General features: G+C 43.7%; 1 protein-coding gene across 3 annotated transcripts in view; it reads right to left on the bottom strand.

Annotated features, from left to right (window-relative positions):
• CERS6 (ceramide synthase 6) overlaps positions 1 to 15638 on the bottom strand; it is a 354269-nt gene extending 338631 nt beyond the window's left edge. For 2 of the 3 annotated variants that reach the window (XM_070357931.1, XM_070357951.1), the window contains exon 1: positions 15147 to 15638. In XM_070357931.1, the coding sequence (XP_070214032.1) occupies positions 15147 to 15316 (170 nt within the window). In that variant the 5' untranslated portion in view covers positions 15317 to 15638. The remainder of the gene's footprint in view (positions 1 to 15146) is intronic. The other variant, XM_070357941.1, reaches the window with a different exon arrangement.
• Positions 15639 to 17120: the final 1482 nt, after the last annotated feature.

The following is a 17120-nucleotide window of genomic DNA, read 5'->3' as shown; positions in this document are numbered from 1 at the left end:
AGCTGAACTGGGGTTCCACCAAGATGGAATTTTAAGCCAAAGTCAGGGTGCTACGCTTCTTTTTGTTGTACACACCTAGCGGAGAGTCCCTGTCTCCCTCCCTCCTTTTCTCCCTCTCTCTACTGTCTCTCTCTCTCCCTCTCACTCTTTCCACAAATCTAAACACTCCTCAGGACCAAAAAGATGTGTTTAGTTTCACCTGCAAAGATAAGTATAATCTGTGTCAAATTCCAAAATGTATCACCATACATTATTTACTTTAGCAGTTCCCATTCAGAGCCGTTTCCTAACTCTTCTAGATTGGCTTTTTAAATAGAGCCATAAGAAGTTTCTGGCAGCTAAGTGCATCCAATTTAGAAACGCTTTAGACAATTTGAAAGGACTGGATGTCCTCAGATTTGACCTGAGTAGAGAATTAGATATTGGCTGGGAAAATGGAAAGGAGAGAAAGTTCTCCTTTTAACACAACACTTTAATCTCATCTTCAACTCTGAGAAATGGGGAAACTGCTTGCCAAACAATTGTTTTATAATTCTGGAACTGAATCATGCTCAAACTCAGTCATATCCGACACTTTGCAACTGTTGGGACTGTAGCCCACCAAGATCTTCTGTCCATGGGCTATTCTAGCCAGGAATACTAGAGCAGGTTGCCATTTCCTCCTCCAGGGAATCTTCCCAACCAGGGATTGAACCCACGTCTCCTGTGTCCCCTGCATTGTAGGCAGATTCTTAATCCACTGAGCCATCGAGGAACTAATTTTATTTCTTCTGTTTCCAACCAGAAAAAAGTCTATAACCATAAATTTATTTTCAAAACCAGAAAGAATATTTATTCCATATGACTTATTTTTTAAAGACACCAAAAAATTAAAGTTAGTACAAGGGGAGGTGATTGCTCTTATTAACCATCCTTTTTAAGTGAATCTGCCTCAAACTCACTATTGTATCCTGGGAAATGTGAGTTATAACAGAGATCCTGGTAACCAAAGCTCAGGACCAAAAAATGAGGGAGTCAGCCAAGCAGGTGATTCAGGCTACCTTCAATTTGAGGCAGAGGAGCGTGTGAGCAGGACAGAGAAGTAACCAGAGGACATGGAATTACTAAGTGAAAGGGAGCCAGCAATTAAAGAAGTGACACACCCTGGTTTTAAAATGACAACGAGCTGTCCTCTACCCAATCGTCTACAGCCTGACTCTATGCCAACGTGTGGCAGGCTGGGAGGCTCGGGCCACAGCACAGGGACTGACTGTGGCAAGACTCCTGCTTGCTTAGAGACCCAAGACAAGAGCCTGCCTCTAAGGGAGGCAAGGTCAGAGCACTGGAGTTTCCTAACACTTCCCTCATCTGACTCTAAGATATAGTTCACTGCAGTGTTTATTTCAGGAGCCCGGCACTTTCAAGTAAACCCCAGGTACCTACCAATACCAAAAGAAAGTTTTATACTTTGTAAAACTCAATAAAACCATGAACAAAAAATGCACACACAGAAAACCACTAGATTGCCCGAGCACTCCTTAGAAATAACTGCTGGTTGACAACCACCACCTGTATATCTATTTTTGCTCTCTTCCCCAGTTCCTTTGCAAATTCTGCAAGCAGCCACTTAAGTGTGGGTGCTTCACAGGCACTAGGGTGAAAGTGGGAGGAAAGTAAAACTGGGTGCATGGTTTCAGTAACACGGAACAAATGAGCTCAGGAGCAATTAGCACACTAAGAAGGGGTCCCGGCTGTCTGCAGAGTGAGCTCTGCTCTCAGGAGCTCCAACCCACGTTTAATGAGGGCCCCTTCAATCACATCTTCTTTTTTTTAAGCCATGAAATGTGGTACCTTGACAGTGGGGCAGGCAACACATCTCAAATCACCCAGATGCTTCTTCCCACAACCAGCCTCATTCACCCGCAGGGAGAGGCAGAGTAGCCGTTTTTGTTGTATCAATAGAAACACCCCTGGCCGGTGACCAGACCAACTTAGGTGTAACAGAGCAAACAGTCAGGTGGTGTGACCAACCTGATTTTCAGGTCCAGTTTTTCCTGGGCTGAGGCGTTTCCTGGAATAGCTCCAGAAAAAGTGGGCTTGGGGGCATCATCCTACAATGGCCTTGTGAGCATCCCATAGCAGCCACACTGTCCCAGGACCTAGACCTGGGTGGGTGGTGCAGGGCAAGTTACTTCATTTATTCCTATAGGCTTTGGTGTCCTGATGCAGAAAATGGGAGGTGGCGATTGCTGGCTTTCCCAGCATTTCTCAAATTGTGGTTTTCAGAACATCTGTGCCCTAAAACAGCATCTGGAAGTGGTATTCTAAGAAGTAGGGGGAGGGGTGGTAGGAAGAGTGTGCTCAGGTGAGGGGGGTAATTTTTCACTCCATCAATTCTATGTTTAGGATTGGCTTTACGTGGTGCCAAGAAAAAGCAGACCAACTTTTAGTCAATTTTATTGTTTTCTTTTAAACCTGTTGGTAGGTAATACAGCCCCTTACTGCTGCCACCCAGGGTGGACCTCTCCCACCCCAAACACCCCTCCCCCGACTTTGGTGCCACACTGGTGTGCAACACATGATTGACTCAACTACTTTTTAATGAATGAGTTTCTCATTTTTTTTCTAGTCAATGACACTGTTAAACTATTACTGAATTAAAATTGAGGCAGTTTTTGATAATTTGTCATTCTAGAGCACTGTAGTTTCCTCTTTGCCTTACTTCCTCATTCAAAAGACAGGGGAGGAGAGGGTGAGATGTATGGAGAGAGTAACATGCAAACTTACATTACCATATGTAAAATAGATAGCCAACGGGAATTTGTTGTATGGCTCAGGAAACTCAAACAGGGGCTTTGTATCAACCTAGAGGGGTGGGATGGGAAGGGAGATGGGGAGGGAGGTTCAAAAGGGAGGGGATACATGTATACCTATGGCTGACTCATGTTGAGGTTTGACAGAAAACAACAAAATTCTGTAAAACAATTATCCTTTGATTAAAAAATTAATTACTTAAAAAAAAAAGACGGCCCACCACCAATGTTACATTGCTCATCTTAAGATGCCCTCTATCAGTGCCTTAAAGAATTTAACAGGCTTGTTAAACTATTTACAGGGCAAATCGTGCATTTAAGAATGAAAGGTTTATGCTATGCAGAGCTGGGGAAGTGCCTGTAGTAGAAACGAGGCTCAAATCCCTCCTGAACTAATTTGGTAGGTCTAGGTTTGCCACCTTCATACCAAAGGAAGTTCAAATTTGGGGGTGTAGATTTGTTTCTCTTAAGGAAAAAATACGTATATTTAGTATGTTAGCTAACTTTGAACGTGTGCATCTTCACAAGCATGATCCCAAAGACCCGAGAATGAATTTCTGCCTTCTTAAAGATAAAATTAGGATAATCCACGAGAGTTACAATTCTGAAAGAAATCAATAAAGGTCATTCCCCAGGCTTTCCTTTCTCTAGAAGGCTCTTATTAGGAAAAAAAGAAAAAGTATTTCTGAGCTGTATGAATAGTAACATATCTCAGCAAAGTGCATGACAAACATGTGTGAGGTGCATAAGACCCAGCTCTTCACTAAGAGGCTGGGATTATCTTCAAGCCAACTACACCTGGAAGAATCAGAATGCTCCTTGGAGGCGAAAAAGAGAGAAACAGGAGGACTAGGAAAAGTAAGTCAAAGGACTACACCAGCAACCCCAGCCTGTGAAAGCAAGAATGCAGTCTGACATCCTCATTCATGACATAAAGATAATGCCAGTAAAGAGTTTCAGACACCTCACAGTAAAGTCTCATTTCTGGAAACCAGGGTTCCAGCAAATAGAAAGCAACTGTGTGTTTGTGTGTGTGAGAGTGTACATGTGTGTGTACGTGTGTGCATGCACCTTCAATAAACCCAAAGAACAAATACTTACCACCTCCATGAACTAGGTACTGCCCTAAACACAACGCATGCATGCTTTATCTTATTTAATCTTCACAACCCTAAGAGTTTCAAATGGAAACTGAGTATAAAGAGATTAAGCTATTTGCTCCTAGATCTGTGGCAGCAACATAGGTGGCATGGCCAGAATTCAGCCTAGGTCTTAAATCAATATAAATGGTGAATCTGATGTTTGCCATTGCCGTTGGTTGAATACCTAGCCAGTTTCCCCTGGAGACCACATGCAATAAAAAAATGACCATGGGGCCAGATGGGGCAGTTGGAGATAGACTGGGATATTTGCATAAGGCATCCGTCCACTGAAAGGCAGTGTCCAGAGAAAACTCCATCCAGTGGAAGTCCAGCTTCCTGGGCTTTCTCTCAAGGCAGAGCCCTCTGAGAACACTTTAAGCTGTAAGTCGTACGCAGCTGCACATCACCCATCTCAAATCCCACCGTTAGAAATAGTCTTCTGCCACCCAGTACAAGCAAGTCCCTGACCTACAATCCACTATTAACCTTAGAAAATAAAAGGTTAAGATGCATTCTCCTCCCTAAATAGGCATTGTGTTGAAGAGACTGAAGCTTCGATGCCTGTTTAAAACGCTAAATATTTACTCTTCAACAGAACCAGTAAATCCTTCAGTTCCAGGATCACATACATAAACAGGTTCCACTGCCTCTGTAAGCCACACCATCTCCCCACAGGTACATCCAACACATGAAATCACATTACAGAACATTATTTCTTCTCATAGTAAATACTGTAGTGTACTATGTTATCAATTATTTTTTACACAATGTATATTTTTAAGAACCAGCTGAGTCCTCCTTAACTACATTTTCACAGACAGTCTTCCAATATCACAAAGTAGGCACACTCCCCAATTTACAAGCGAGAAGACCAAATTTCAGGGCATTCTGTCCACTACTGAATAACTGAGAAGAGGCAGTGTTTGAATTTAAACCCGAGTTCCACATTCTTTCTGATATCCTATCCATTTTCCTGTTAATCCTCGTGAGGAATATACATTTCTAATTAAGTCCTATAAGTGTATACAACAGTAACAGAATTTAAATGCAGTATCACTCTGGAGTATACCTATGCACTCAAAGATATCCATACTCCCACTGACGGACAAAGCCCTTATATTCTCTTAATCTCCAGCATGCCTAAGTGACTGGTTCTCAGTTTTCCTTCAGTCAAGCTATTGTGTCCAAAACTGCCACTCTGGTTAAAGCACCAAGTCACTTTATTTTGCTTTGAAATGGTGATCTATTAAGACAAAAATCTACAGAGCCACTCAGACTAGCTGGCAGCTTCTACTCTGACACTTGCCAAACCGTGTCCCTAGACAAGATTCTAGATGGTTCTGTTTCTCTCCCCTATTCTTAACTCTATGTTGCTCCTCTGCTGTCTAAACTAAACTGGCCTGTCTTTTAAAAGGATTTGTAGCAATGAGGGGAACTTGCCCAATGGCTCACTTGGTAAAGAACCCACCTGCCAACACAAAAGATGTGGGTTCAATCCCTGGGTCGCGAAGATCCCCGGAGAAAGAAATGGCAAGCCCCTCCAGTACTCTTGCCTGGGAAATCCCATGGACAGAGGAGCCTGGTAGGCTACAGTCTATGCGGTCACAAAACAGTCAGACTTAGTGACTAAACAACAGCAGCAATGAGCAGCAGAAGGAAGGAAAGCGGAGAGGGGGAGAGAGAGACAGAGAAAAGTAGAAAGAGAGGGAAAGGATAGAAGGAAGGAAGCTCGGAATGGAGAGAGGAAGGAAGAAAGGCGAAAAAATGGAACGGAAGGGAAGGAAAGGAAAGAGAAAAAATAAAAGGCAAAAATAAATGAAGAAAGGAAAGAATAGGGGAAAAAAAGGAAGAGAGGAAGGAAAGAATCACAATCACAACTTCAGGACAGCAACAACAGCTTTGAAACCAGAAAACCTCAACCATAACATGTGACATTTATACAGACATCGGCAAGTCACAAATGTGATTCCTAGTTCGCTATGGACTGCATCTTCCCTGCAATGGAAAACCATTTGGGTATCTCCAACCCCACACCTGCCAAAAACAACCCGCACAATCCAATTTTGAGGTAACAAAAGCAAAAGCAGGAATAGGAAGCAGGAGTGGTCTACAAGAAGTTCATTTTGAAGGCTAGCAGTGAGGAAGAGAAAGTTCTCTTGAAAAACAACAAAACCTGCCCCAAATACTCTCATAAATGAATGATGGAAAGCAGTATTTTGTACAATGATCGAACATTAATATAAACTTTGAAAACTACTTTTCAGTAATATGTACCTGCCGCTGCTCGCAATCAACTGCTTGCAACAATCCTTGCTTGCAACCTGCCCTGTAGTAGATAGCATTTAAGCAAAACCATGTTCAAATTTACAAGTGTCTAAAAACATTTGCTTACAAAAAGGGTGTGAAGTTAAATCGGAAACTAGGGAGAAAGGTCAGATCTGCTCTTCTCCCACTGCAAAAGCTTCCTACCAGAGGAAGTATCTCTGGCCTCGGCCGCCTGCCTTACTAGCAATTCATCCTATCACACTGGTTTGCTTTCAACGGAGCATGAAGTGAGAGAGCGTAAAGTAGAAGGCCTCTACTTTAGTCCTAGGGATCCTCTGAAAATGTACAGTGTGCTTTTCCCAAAGACATTTTGCTCTCCTTTTCTGGACATGCCAACAAATGGACTGAAGCAAGGTGTTTGGCTGGAGGGCCTTCCAAAAAGGTCCAGGATACTTGAGTGCTCTCTGGCCGTCAACCTTCCTTCCATCACCCCTTATGGAAGTGATGTTTATTCCTAAATAGAAAACTGTCGAGTCTAGAAAATGAAACCAGGTATTTCTAGTAAATGACTTTTCCTTTTAGTCAGTGAACTATCTTTATATTAGCATTTTGCCACCATCATCACCATCATCTATCTACAGAAATCTTACTTCAAAACTGAAACTCTGTACCCATGAAACAATAACTCCCCTCCGGCCCCTGGCAATCACCATTCTGCCTTCTGTGATTATGCATCTGACTCTTCAGGTACCTCATATAAGTGCAATCTTATAGTGTCTGTCTTTCTGTGACTAACCTATTTCACTTAGTATAATGTCTTCCAGTTCATCCATGTCGTAATGTGTTAAAATAGACCACATTTTGTTTATCCATTCACCTGTCAGACACCTGAGTTGCTCCTAGCTTTTAGCTATTGTGAATAATATTGCTATGCTCACGGGTTTGCAAACATTTGAGACTCACATTTCAATTCTTTCAGGCATATACCAGAAGTGGAACTGCTGGATCGCATACTAATTCTATTTTTAATTTTCTGAGGAACCTCCATATTGCTTTCCACAGTGGCTGTACCATTTCACACTCTCACCAAGAAGACACAGGGTTCAATTACTCCACATGATGACCAACACGTTTTTTCTTTCCTGTTTTGTTTTTTAATAGTAGCCATCCTAATGGGTGTAGGATGATATCTCATTGTGGTATTGATTTGCATTTTCCTGATGACTCAGCTAATAATTTGCTTTTATCCAAAATTCAGAGAAAAAATATAAAGGTGTTTAGGCTCAATCTCTGAGTCTTCCTTTATAAAAACCCATTCATTCTTAACCCCTGAAACTTCTTCCAACCCCTTTCTCTCTGTCTCATCCTCCTTACTAAACTCAGGATATTATCTACTTCATTCTTTTGCATGCATTCCTTCCAATATCTAGAATTTGAGAAACTTCCTTCCTTATGATGATGACTTAGGTTGTAGGAGAGAGTCAGTAAGCAGAAAGAAATGAGTATAAACACATGACTGGAGAAACAGATCAATACAAGACCATTCTGATTTTTAAAAAATCCGAAGGCCACCATTTCCTACCCAAAACGTTAGGATGTTTATCCCAGTAGAAAAACACACATGAATTCACAGAAAGTGAAATACAAGTGAGCCTTCCTCAGTGATCAATGCAAAGAAATACAGGAAAACAATAGAATGGGAAAGACTAGAGATCTCTTCAAGAAAATTAGAGATACCAAGAGACATTTCATGCAAAGATGGACTCAATAAAGGACAGAAATGGTATGAACCTAACAGAAGAAGAAGATATTAAGAAGAGGGGGCAAGAATACACAGAAGAACTATACAAAAAAGACCTCTCACTCACCTAGAGCCAGACATCCTGGAATATGAAGTCAAGCGGACCTTAGAAAGCATCACTATGGACAAACAAAGCTAGTGGAGGTGATGGAATTCCAGTTGAGCTATTTCAAATCCTATAAGATGATGCTGTGAAAGTGCTGCATTCAATATGACAGCAAATTTGGAAAACTCAGCAGTGGCCACAGGACTGGAAAAGGTCAGTTTCCAACTTAAAGCCAAAGAAAGGCAATGCCAAACAATGTTCACACTACTGCACAATTGCACTCATCTCACACACTAGCAAAGTAATGCTCAAAACTCTCCAAGCCAGGCTTCAACAGTATGTGAACTGAGAACTTCCAGATGTTCAAGCTGGATTTAGAAAAGGCAGAGGAGCCAGAAATCAAATTGCCAACATCCGTTGGATCACTGAAAAAGCAAGAGAGTTCCAGAAAAACATCTACTTCTGCTTTATTGACTATGCCAAAGCCTTTGATTGTATGGATCACAACAAACTGTGGAAAATTATGAAATAGATGGGAGTATCAGACCATCGACCACCTTATCTGCCTCCTAAGAAATCCGTATGCAGGTCAAGAAGCAACAGTTAGAACTGGACGTGAAACAACAGACTGGTTCCAAATCAGGAAAGGAGTATGTCAAGGCTGTATTTTGTCACCCTGTTTATTTAACTTATATGCAGAGCACACATGCGAAATGTTGGGCTGGATGAAGCACAAGCTGGAATCAAGATTGCCGGGAGAAATATGAATAACTTCAGATATGCAGATGACACCACCCTTATGGCAGAAAGCGAAGAACTAAAGAGCCTTTTGATGAAAGTGAAAAAGGAGAGTGAAAATGTTGGCTTGAAACAACATTCAGAAAACTAAGATCATTGCATCCCATCACTTCATGGCAAATAGACGGGGAAACAATGGAAACAGTGGCTGACTTTATTTTTGGGGGCTCCAAAATCACTGCAGATGATGACTGGGAGGAAAGTTATGACCAACCTAGACAGCATATTAAAAAGCAAAGACATTACTTTGCCAACAAAGGTCCGTCTAGTCAAAGCTATGGTTTTTCCAGTAGTCATGTATGGATGTGAGAGTTGGACTGTAAAGAAAGCTGAGTGTTGAAGAATTGATGTGTGGTGTTGGAGAAGACTCTTGAGAGTCTCTTGGACTGCAAGGAGATCCAAACAGTCCACCCTAAAGGAGATCAATCCTGGGTGTTCATTGGAAGGACTGATGCTGAAGCTGCAACTCCAATATTTTGGCCACCTCATGTGAAGAACTGACTCATTGGAAAAGACACTGATGCTGGGAAAGATTGAAGGTGGGAGAAGAAGGGGACAACAGAGGATGAGATGGTTGGATGGCATCACCAACTCCTTGGACATGAGTTTGAATAAGCCCCTGGAGTTGGTGATGGACAGGGAAGCCTGGTGTGCTACAGTCCATGGGGTTACAAAGAATAGGACACAACTGAACGATTGAACTGAACTGAACAAATATTTGGGGAAAGTTCATCATGAGTAACATAAAACACACTCATATACAAGAATAACATCTCTTCAATTTTCAAAGAAAAAAATTTTCTTCAAATAATAATAATATGCATGCTGATAAGAAAATACAAATGAATATAATCTTTCCTGACACCAATTTGGTGATTTGTATCTATCAAGAACACTAAAACATTTATCTTTAGTCTTAGAAGTACCACTTCTAGGAAACATTCTTTAGGAAGTTATCAGTAATTGAAAGATTTATACACATCAACTGGAAACAGCCTAAATATCCAACAATAATATAGAAAGTGAAAGTGAAGTCGCTCAGTCGTGTCCGACTCTTTGCGACGCCATGGACTGCAGCCTACCAGGCTCCTCCATCCATGGGATTCTCCAGGCAAGAATACTGGAGTGGGTTGCCATAATATAGGGACTGGTTAAATGAATTATAGTATATTCACAGCATAGAATAATGTAGTCATTGAAAATACTTTTGAATAAGTTTAATGACATGGCAAATATTGAGACTATATCATTAAATGGCAAAAGAAATTTCTCTCTCCTCGTTCTAGAGACTGGAAGTCTAAGATCAGAGTGCCAGCAGACCTGGTGTCTGGTGAAGTCATCCTTCCTGCTTCACAGACAGCCATCTTTTCACTGTGTCCTCATGAAGGGGGCTTCCCTGGTGGCTCAGATAGTAAAGAGTCCACCTGCAATGCGGGAGACCCGGGTTCAATCCCTGGGCTGGGAAGATCCCCTGGAGAAGGAAATGGCAACCCACTCCAGTACTCTTGCCTGGAAAATTCCACAGACTAAGGAGTCTGGTGGGCTACAGTCCATGGGGTCACAAAGAGTTGGACATGACTGAGTGAATTCACTTTCACTTTCATGATGGAAGGGGTGGGGGAGCTCTCTGGAGCCTGTTTTTTTATGAAGGCACTAATCCCATACACACATGAAGATTCCACCCTCATGACCTAGTCACCTCCCAAAGTTGCCACCTCCTACCATCATCACCTTGACACTTGCAACTTATGACTAAAGATGGCCACCTATGGATTTTGAGGGTACGTAGAGCTTCATTCCATTGCACACTCCACGCTTCTAAAATAAATCTGAAGATATCAGTGTTTTCATTATTAAGGTACATTATGGGAATATCCTTCAGTTATGAAACTCACCTGGCATCCCACTTTTTCCTTACATTCACTCATACCTACCCTTTCCCCTCTAACCATCAAGAATACAGCCCCATTCATTTTTCTCTCTCTCCTCTCCTCTCTTCTCCTCTGTGATCTCACCCAAGGCTATTGACAAGACCAAGATATTAAGCAAACCCATAAGAAAAACTAACCCACTGGCCAGACATTCTCTCTGATACAGCTGAGACCTGTTGTTCTTTGAGGGTTTGGGGGCAATAGGTCATTATTTGACACCTCTGATGTCAGCCTCTGAAGAATGACAGTTCTCATGTAGCTTAGCACTTGGAAAACCAACCTGACATGAGTGAGTTGCTCATTTCTTACCCAGCCATCACAAGAGGTATCAGGCCTACTCTTTGTTGTTCAGCTGCTAAATCGTGTCTGACTCTGCAACCCCATGGACTACAGCACACCAGGCTTCCCTGTCCTTCACTATCTCCCAGTGTTTGCTCAAACTCACGTCCACTGAGTCAGTGATACCATCCAGCCATCATATCCTTTGGCTCTAGGATCTAGCTAAAAAAGTTCTAAGGAAAGAGAGCAATTGCTTTCTCTGGAGAATATTCTTTGTTGGTTATTCTGAAATAGTATAGCTTTTTGGAGCACAAGTGATAACAGCCCAAATGATTCCTTTAACTCAACCCATAATTTAAAAATATAAGAAACAAAACCATTAGCTAGGATATTTGTTTGTATGAAAAAAACTCTTTATTCTTAGATGACTTATTACTACCTGCAAAAAAATAATGTTTAGCCTGCCTTAAAGTTTCAAGAGATAACAATTAGTAAGCTTCAAATATTATAGCATTCCTATAGGAGGAATCAGATAACTGAGAAAGTGCAAGCAACCTTGGATTACAAAGGCCATCAACTTCACTGCACAAAAGAAAAAATAAGGGACACAGAAATTAGGTGGCCACCCCAGTGTGAGGTAAGTTTGACTAGAATGCAAATATTCTGATTCTCAATAAGTACTTTCTGTGTCTCTCTAAACCCACAAGGAAGAAAATGCATTAGCATTACCTTTTATAACACAAAATGTCTTTATTTCTGAACAGAAATTCAGCAACATTTTAATCCTACATTTATGAATACCATAGCAGCACATATTTTTTTAAAGAGTTTAGAAGAAGCATTTATTATAATTCCAGAGAATGGCTTATTGAGCCTAAACAAGTATTAAATCAAGAAAATTCATCAAATAAATGATGCTATGTTATTAAATAATATTTTGTTCCTTGTCAACAAGCCAACAACATGACCATATAGACTACAATTTTCATTCTACAAGAAACTTCTAGGTTTTCTCAGTAAACAACAGATATTTTACTCAGTTAAGCAGGTAATATCTAAGGCCATGCTAGAAACCACCAAGCTTTGGGCCATTCACAGACTCAGGCAGAAGTCACTGAATTTAGACTGCTCCATTTTTGACCAACCATGCCAGGTATTCACACTGTTATCCATATGGTGCTATAACATGGCATTGTTCTGGCCACTCGTGCCTTCACTGCCAACAACCCACCAGCGGGGGTGAAATTAAAAAGATAGGACTGCTCAGCTGGGCAAAGGCCAATTCAATTCATTCTTTAGTGTTTCTCTTTATAGAGAGAAATAAGTAAGACTGAGGAGAATGAATCCAAATTCACAATTTTAGTCTCAACAAGAGTACTGAAGGCTCCCATTTAATAGAAATTAAGGTCTTGGATAATCAGTTATTTCATAGCTATGTTCTCAGCTTTGAAATAAATGATAACAGCCTAAAAGGAACAGAATCCTAGGGGAATTATTTCCTATTACAAATCATTTTATAAAAAGATTTCCAACCAGCTTCTTTAAATCGTGTTATATATTACAGAAAACTGCAAAAGAAAAAGAAACCTGCCCAGTGTGTTGTAAGGGTACCAAAAGTGAGCTGTGTCAATGCCAACAGTATTGGCTAGTTCAGTTATACTGATTCAGGTCTTTGATGGGTGCTGAAAAGCAGGCCACAGGTTGGATGCCAAAATGTGTCCCTTAGGTTTGAGAAGACGAGAAACATGCAGTACTTGAAATTCTGGATACAATTATACCCTTGGATTATCAGAAAAGTGAGAGTGTCCCAAATGGTTAAAGACAGAGTTGTCACTACTATAGGAAAAAGCAAAGTAGACACCATTCCAAAAGTCAGTAGCATCTTGTGGTATATGGGCCATCCTGGATTACTATATTGAGTATTAATCACAAACTTTCACTTTTCCTATAGGCTACTAAATCACTTTTATTTGGATCAAGGGCCTGCAAGAAACTCACCAAGTCTCTACATATCAATATGAGGACATCTGCTGTGACTAACAGTTGAAGGCAGCTGACCCCCTTGTGTAAACTGTAAGTCATGGGATTGTGCAAAGGAAGAAAAAGATGTTCAGGAAGAGGAAAAATGAAATTCCAGTTTCAACTATGAAAGTAACTTTTATTTTTAAAAAAGGCAGAAAAAGGCGAAGTACAAAGCTATCTCCATTCTCTAACAAATGTATTTCTTCCAACCAAAGGAACAGCCTGGAATCAGCTTTCTGCATACAGGTCAATAGCTGACATGCTTGTTTTTCAAAACATAATGCTATACATCTCTTTCAATGCATTAGCCAGCTAAAAGTGAGTGTGGCCAGGATTTATCAGCCAGGATTGATCAGACGTCATTCAGCAACTGTATGGAGTCCCTACTATGTGAGGTCACAGAGCAACTGGCTGCTCCCCACAGGCTCTTTTTGGAGAGACTGCAAGTTCAGATATGAGTTCCCATTTTCTATCAGTAAACATCTGCTCTACAAGCAACTCTAACCCTGCAAACACACCCACTTTCTCACTGTAAGTCTCAGCGCAGGATGGGATCAAAGAGGGCATCTGTGCTAGAGTCCCATCATTTGAAACAGCTCTTTAAGTCTGTTCCTCTGTGCATGTTAATCTCTGCAGGTGAAATAGCTGATTTAGTTCTCAAGCAACAATAATGCCCATTGAAAAATACACCTTCCTTAAACAAAAGATACTTATTGTTCCCATGAAGTACTGTCTGTTGCCATTTCCAGCAACAAATGACACAAAAGACAAATTCTGCCATTTGTGCCACTCAAGAGTGGCTTAGGACAAAGAGAAATACCAAAAACAAAAACAAAACAAAACAAACAAACAAAAAAAAAAAACAGAGCAAAAGCTTAAGAAACAAGACCAAGATGAGTTGGGGACAGGAGAGGAGAAAGGAAGTCTAAGGGAGAAGTGGAGTCTATACTCAGTGATCTGAGTTCAGCATGTACTGATGAATGGAGGGCGGGGGAAGGGAGAGAAAGGGTAGGTAAGGTTTTCGGTTGAGAAAACGAAGCGTGTTCTGCTGTCCCGGTTTTGTTTCAATAGCACCCCGGAGAATGCATGGCAGGCAAAATCTAATCTGATACCTAAGATTAATTCAATAAGTAACACAAGTTTGTTTATGACACAAAGGTTACCCAACCAAAATCCGGTTATTATACAAACAATAATATGGCAATTCTTTAAATTGCCAACCAAATCCGGTTATTATACCAACAATAATATGGCAATTCTTTAAAACTATTTGTGTTCTGGTATCAAAGTTTATGGTTACTCATAGGAAACATCTATCAATTTAATAATACCCTTTTGCAGGCTGTGCACCCGTCCCGTCCTCTTTTAAAGAAATCGCTAATGGCCCGGAGTCCTGGAAACCTACAAACTATTGTCACCTATTTCCCAGCACTGTGGTCTGATACTCAGTGTCACTGATGGAAACCAAACAGCTGCCAGAAGCCAGAGTCCCTGGAGAAATTTCCGAAGCCCAGTCCGGGCAATCCGTGGGCCAGGGTGAAAGGATTTGGAAGTGTGCACGGTTCCTCCGTCCTCCCGGCCGCGCGTCCGTAACGTTTCTGGCTGTCAGGTGAGTGGCAACAAGGCTCGTCGTGGAAGCCTCTCCCGGCAGCGCGCCGTGATCACCCGGCAAAGAGGGACAATCCCGGCGGAGTGCAGCGTGTCCCGCGGCCAGCCGTTGCTCACCTTTGTTCGCCCGCCCTCTCCGCGAGGAGGAGAGCGCGGGTCCGGGGTGCGGGGGGCTACCCCAATGCTCCCCAGGCCCTCTCCGGCGCCCCGGAGGAAATTCGGAGGCCAGCCAGACCCTCTCCGGCTCCCAGAACCTCAACAGTGCTAAGGGGTCAGCAACCCCTTCCAGAACACAAAGGTTGGGAGGCGTGAGCGCTAGCGCTGGGGCGCGGGTGCGTGCGCCACAGAGCACGCGAGTGTGCGTGTGCGCGCAAGGATGTGCGGGTGTGTGTGTTTGTTTGTGTGTGTGTGTGCGCGCGCGAGGGTGTGCGTTGGGGGGAGGAGCGCTCCAGCTCTCCTTACCTCTCGAAGATGAGCCGTACCATTAACATGCAGAAGGCCAAGGGGAAGGCGAGATAGAGGTCCTCAGCCTGCGGGAAGGTGGCTTCCTCCGTGTTCTTCAGGTCCGCCCAGGTGACATTGTGCGGGAGCCAAAACCTCTCGTTCCAAAACCAGGCTAAGATTCCTGCCATCTTGCTTTGTCCACTCTCGTCCTGGGCTCCCGCGGCCCGCCGAGCTCTCCACCGCGCAGGGCGCCAGGGGATGCGCGCGCTGCTGGTCCGAGCCTGTGCCGCCGCCGCCGCTGCTGCCGCGTCCTCCGCGGCCGCTGCTGTCGAAGGCTCGCGGCGAGCCCCGGTTCTCTCCTCCCTCTGGCCGCGTTGGGGAAAGGAGCCGCCTCGCCTGTCACATGGCAGCCCGGGCCGCTGGCCCTGATTGGCTCGTCCTCGCGTCAAGCAGCGAGGCACACGCGGCCGGCTAGCCCCCGCCCGGAGGGCAGGGCGCAGCCGCTGCGCCCTGGGCGCAGGGGCACCGCTCCTGGGAGAGCCGACTGGCCCTGCGGCCACCGAGCTCTGGAGCGGCGCTTAGGGTAGCGACCTGGGTCCGGTTTTCCGAATCCGCTCCGGTCCCCCGGGCTTGCTCGCACATGCTCACAGCACCGGCTCCGGCCCGACTGGAGTTTCAGGGATCTCAGTCGGCTTCCAGTGCGCCTACAGGCGGTGGGTGGGGGGCAGGTAGTGATCGGGGTAGATATTCGGAACCACCCTTGAGCCAAGAGAGAACAGCAAAAGGAGAAGTAGGGGGCACAGAGCGCAAAGGAGGAAGAAGTAGAGAGGAAAGTCACCCACTCCAGCGCTTTGAGTAAGGGTGGGGGGTGCGGGGGGGTGTGGTGGAATCAGGAACTAGGGCAGGATGGTTTGCAAAGAGTCGTCTGCCTCTACCTCACGCCCGTCTTTCCCCATACCAGACCTTCAGCCTGGTTTTACTCCCGCTCGTCACCACAACCAGCTCCCCCAGGGAACAAGGCCCTCTGTTTCAATTTATGACGTTGTAGGAGAAATTAGGCACTTAATTGCTGTTTGATGATGATGAGATGATGTTGATGATAACAACCGCAGCATTCTGCAAAACCAGCCCACAAAGTGAATGTCTCAGAAAATGGCGCCAGACCGCATTTTTACTTGGTACATCAGTAGAGAATCTCCACTCTGCTACTCCTTGATTCTGCCTTTTGAATCGGAAACCTTTAAGGTGTTAGGACCCGTGAGACCTGACCCCAAGCACCTTAACTTCCACGATACATTTCCTCATTGCTACGGGAGCCATGTGTGGATCATCAGTTCAAGTGGTACATATTCCCTGGAATATTTTTGTGGAATTTTCTCACAAATATTCATTTCCTACTTGGTTCTGCTAGTAAGTTCTACTGGTTCTTTCCAAGAGGCAAATAAACAGACTTTCTTAATACACATTTCTTTACCCTCCCTCCCCCTCCAGCTGTCACCCTTTTACTCCTTCCTTTTAAAGCACATCTCTAAAGGCCTGTGGGAGAAGGCAATGGCACCCCATTCCAGTACTCTTGCCTGGAAAATCCCATGGGCGAAGGAGCCTGGTAGGCTGCAGTCCATGGAGTCGCTAGGAGTCCGGCACGACTGAGCGACTTCACTCTCACTTTTCACTTCATGCATTGGAGAAGGAAATGGCAACCCACTCCAGTGTTCTTGCCTGGAGAATCCTAGGGAAGGAGGAGCCTGGTGGGCTGCCGTCTGTGGGGTCACACAGAGTTGGACACGACTGAAGTGACTTAGCAGCAGCAGCAGCAGCAAAGGCCTGTATCTGTTGCTTCCACTCTCTCCCCTCCATTCTCTTTTGGACTTCCACTGGAGCAGTTGCACCTCTCTGCTGCACTGAACTGCTCAAGGTCACCAGTGGTCTCCATGCTGCTAAACCCAAAGGTCATTTCTCAACACCTGTATGGGTAACCTTTGGCCAAGTTCA

This window comes from Bos mutus, chromosome 2, assembly GCF_027580195.1.
Source record: "Bos mutus isolate GX-2022 chromosome 2, NWIPB_WYAK_1.1, whole genome shotgun sequence".
Classification (NCBI taxonomy): Eukaryota; Metazoa; Chordata; class Mammalia; order Artiodactyla; family Bovidae; genus Bos; species Bos mutus.
The sequence above is the reverse complement of the archived record's forward strand: the minus strand, read 5'-3'. Positions and strand labels throughout refer to the sequence as shown.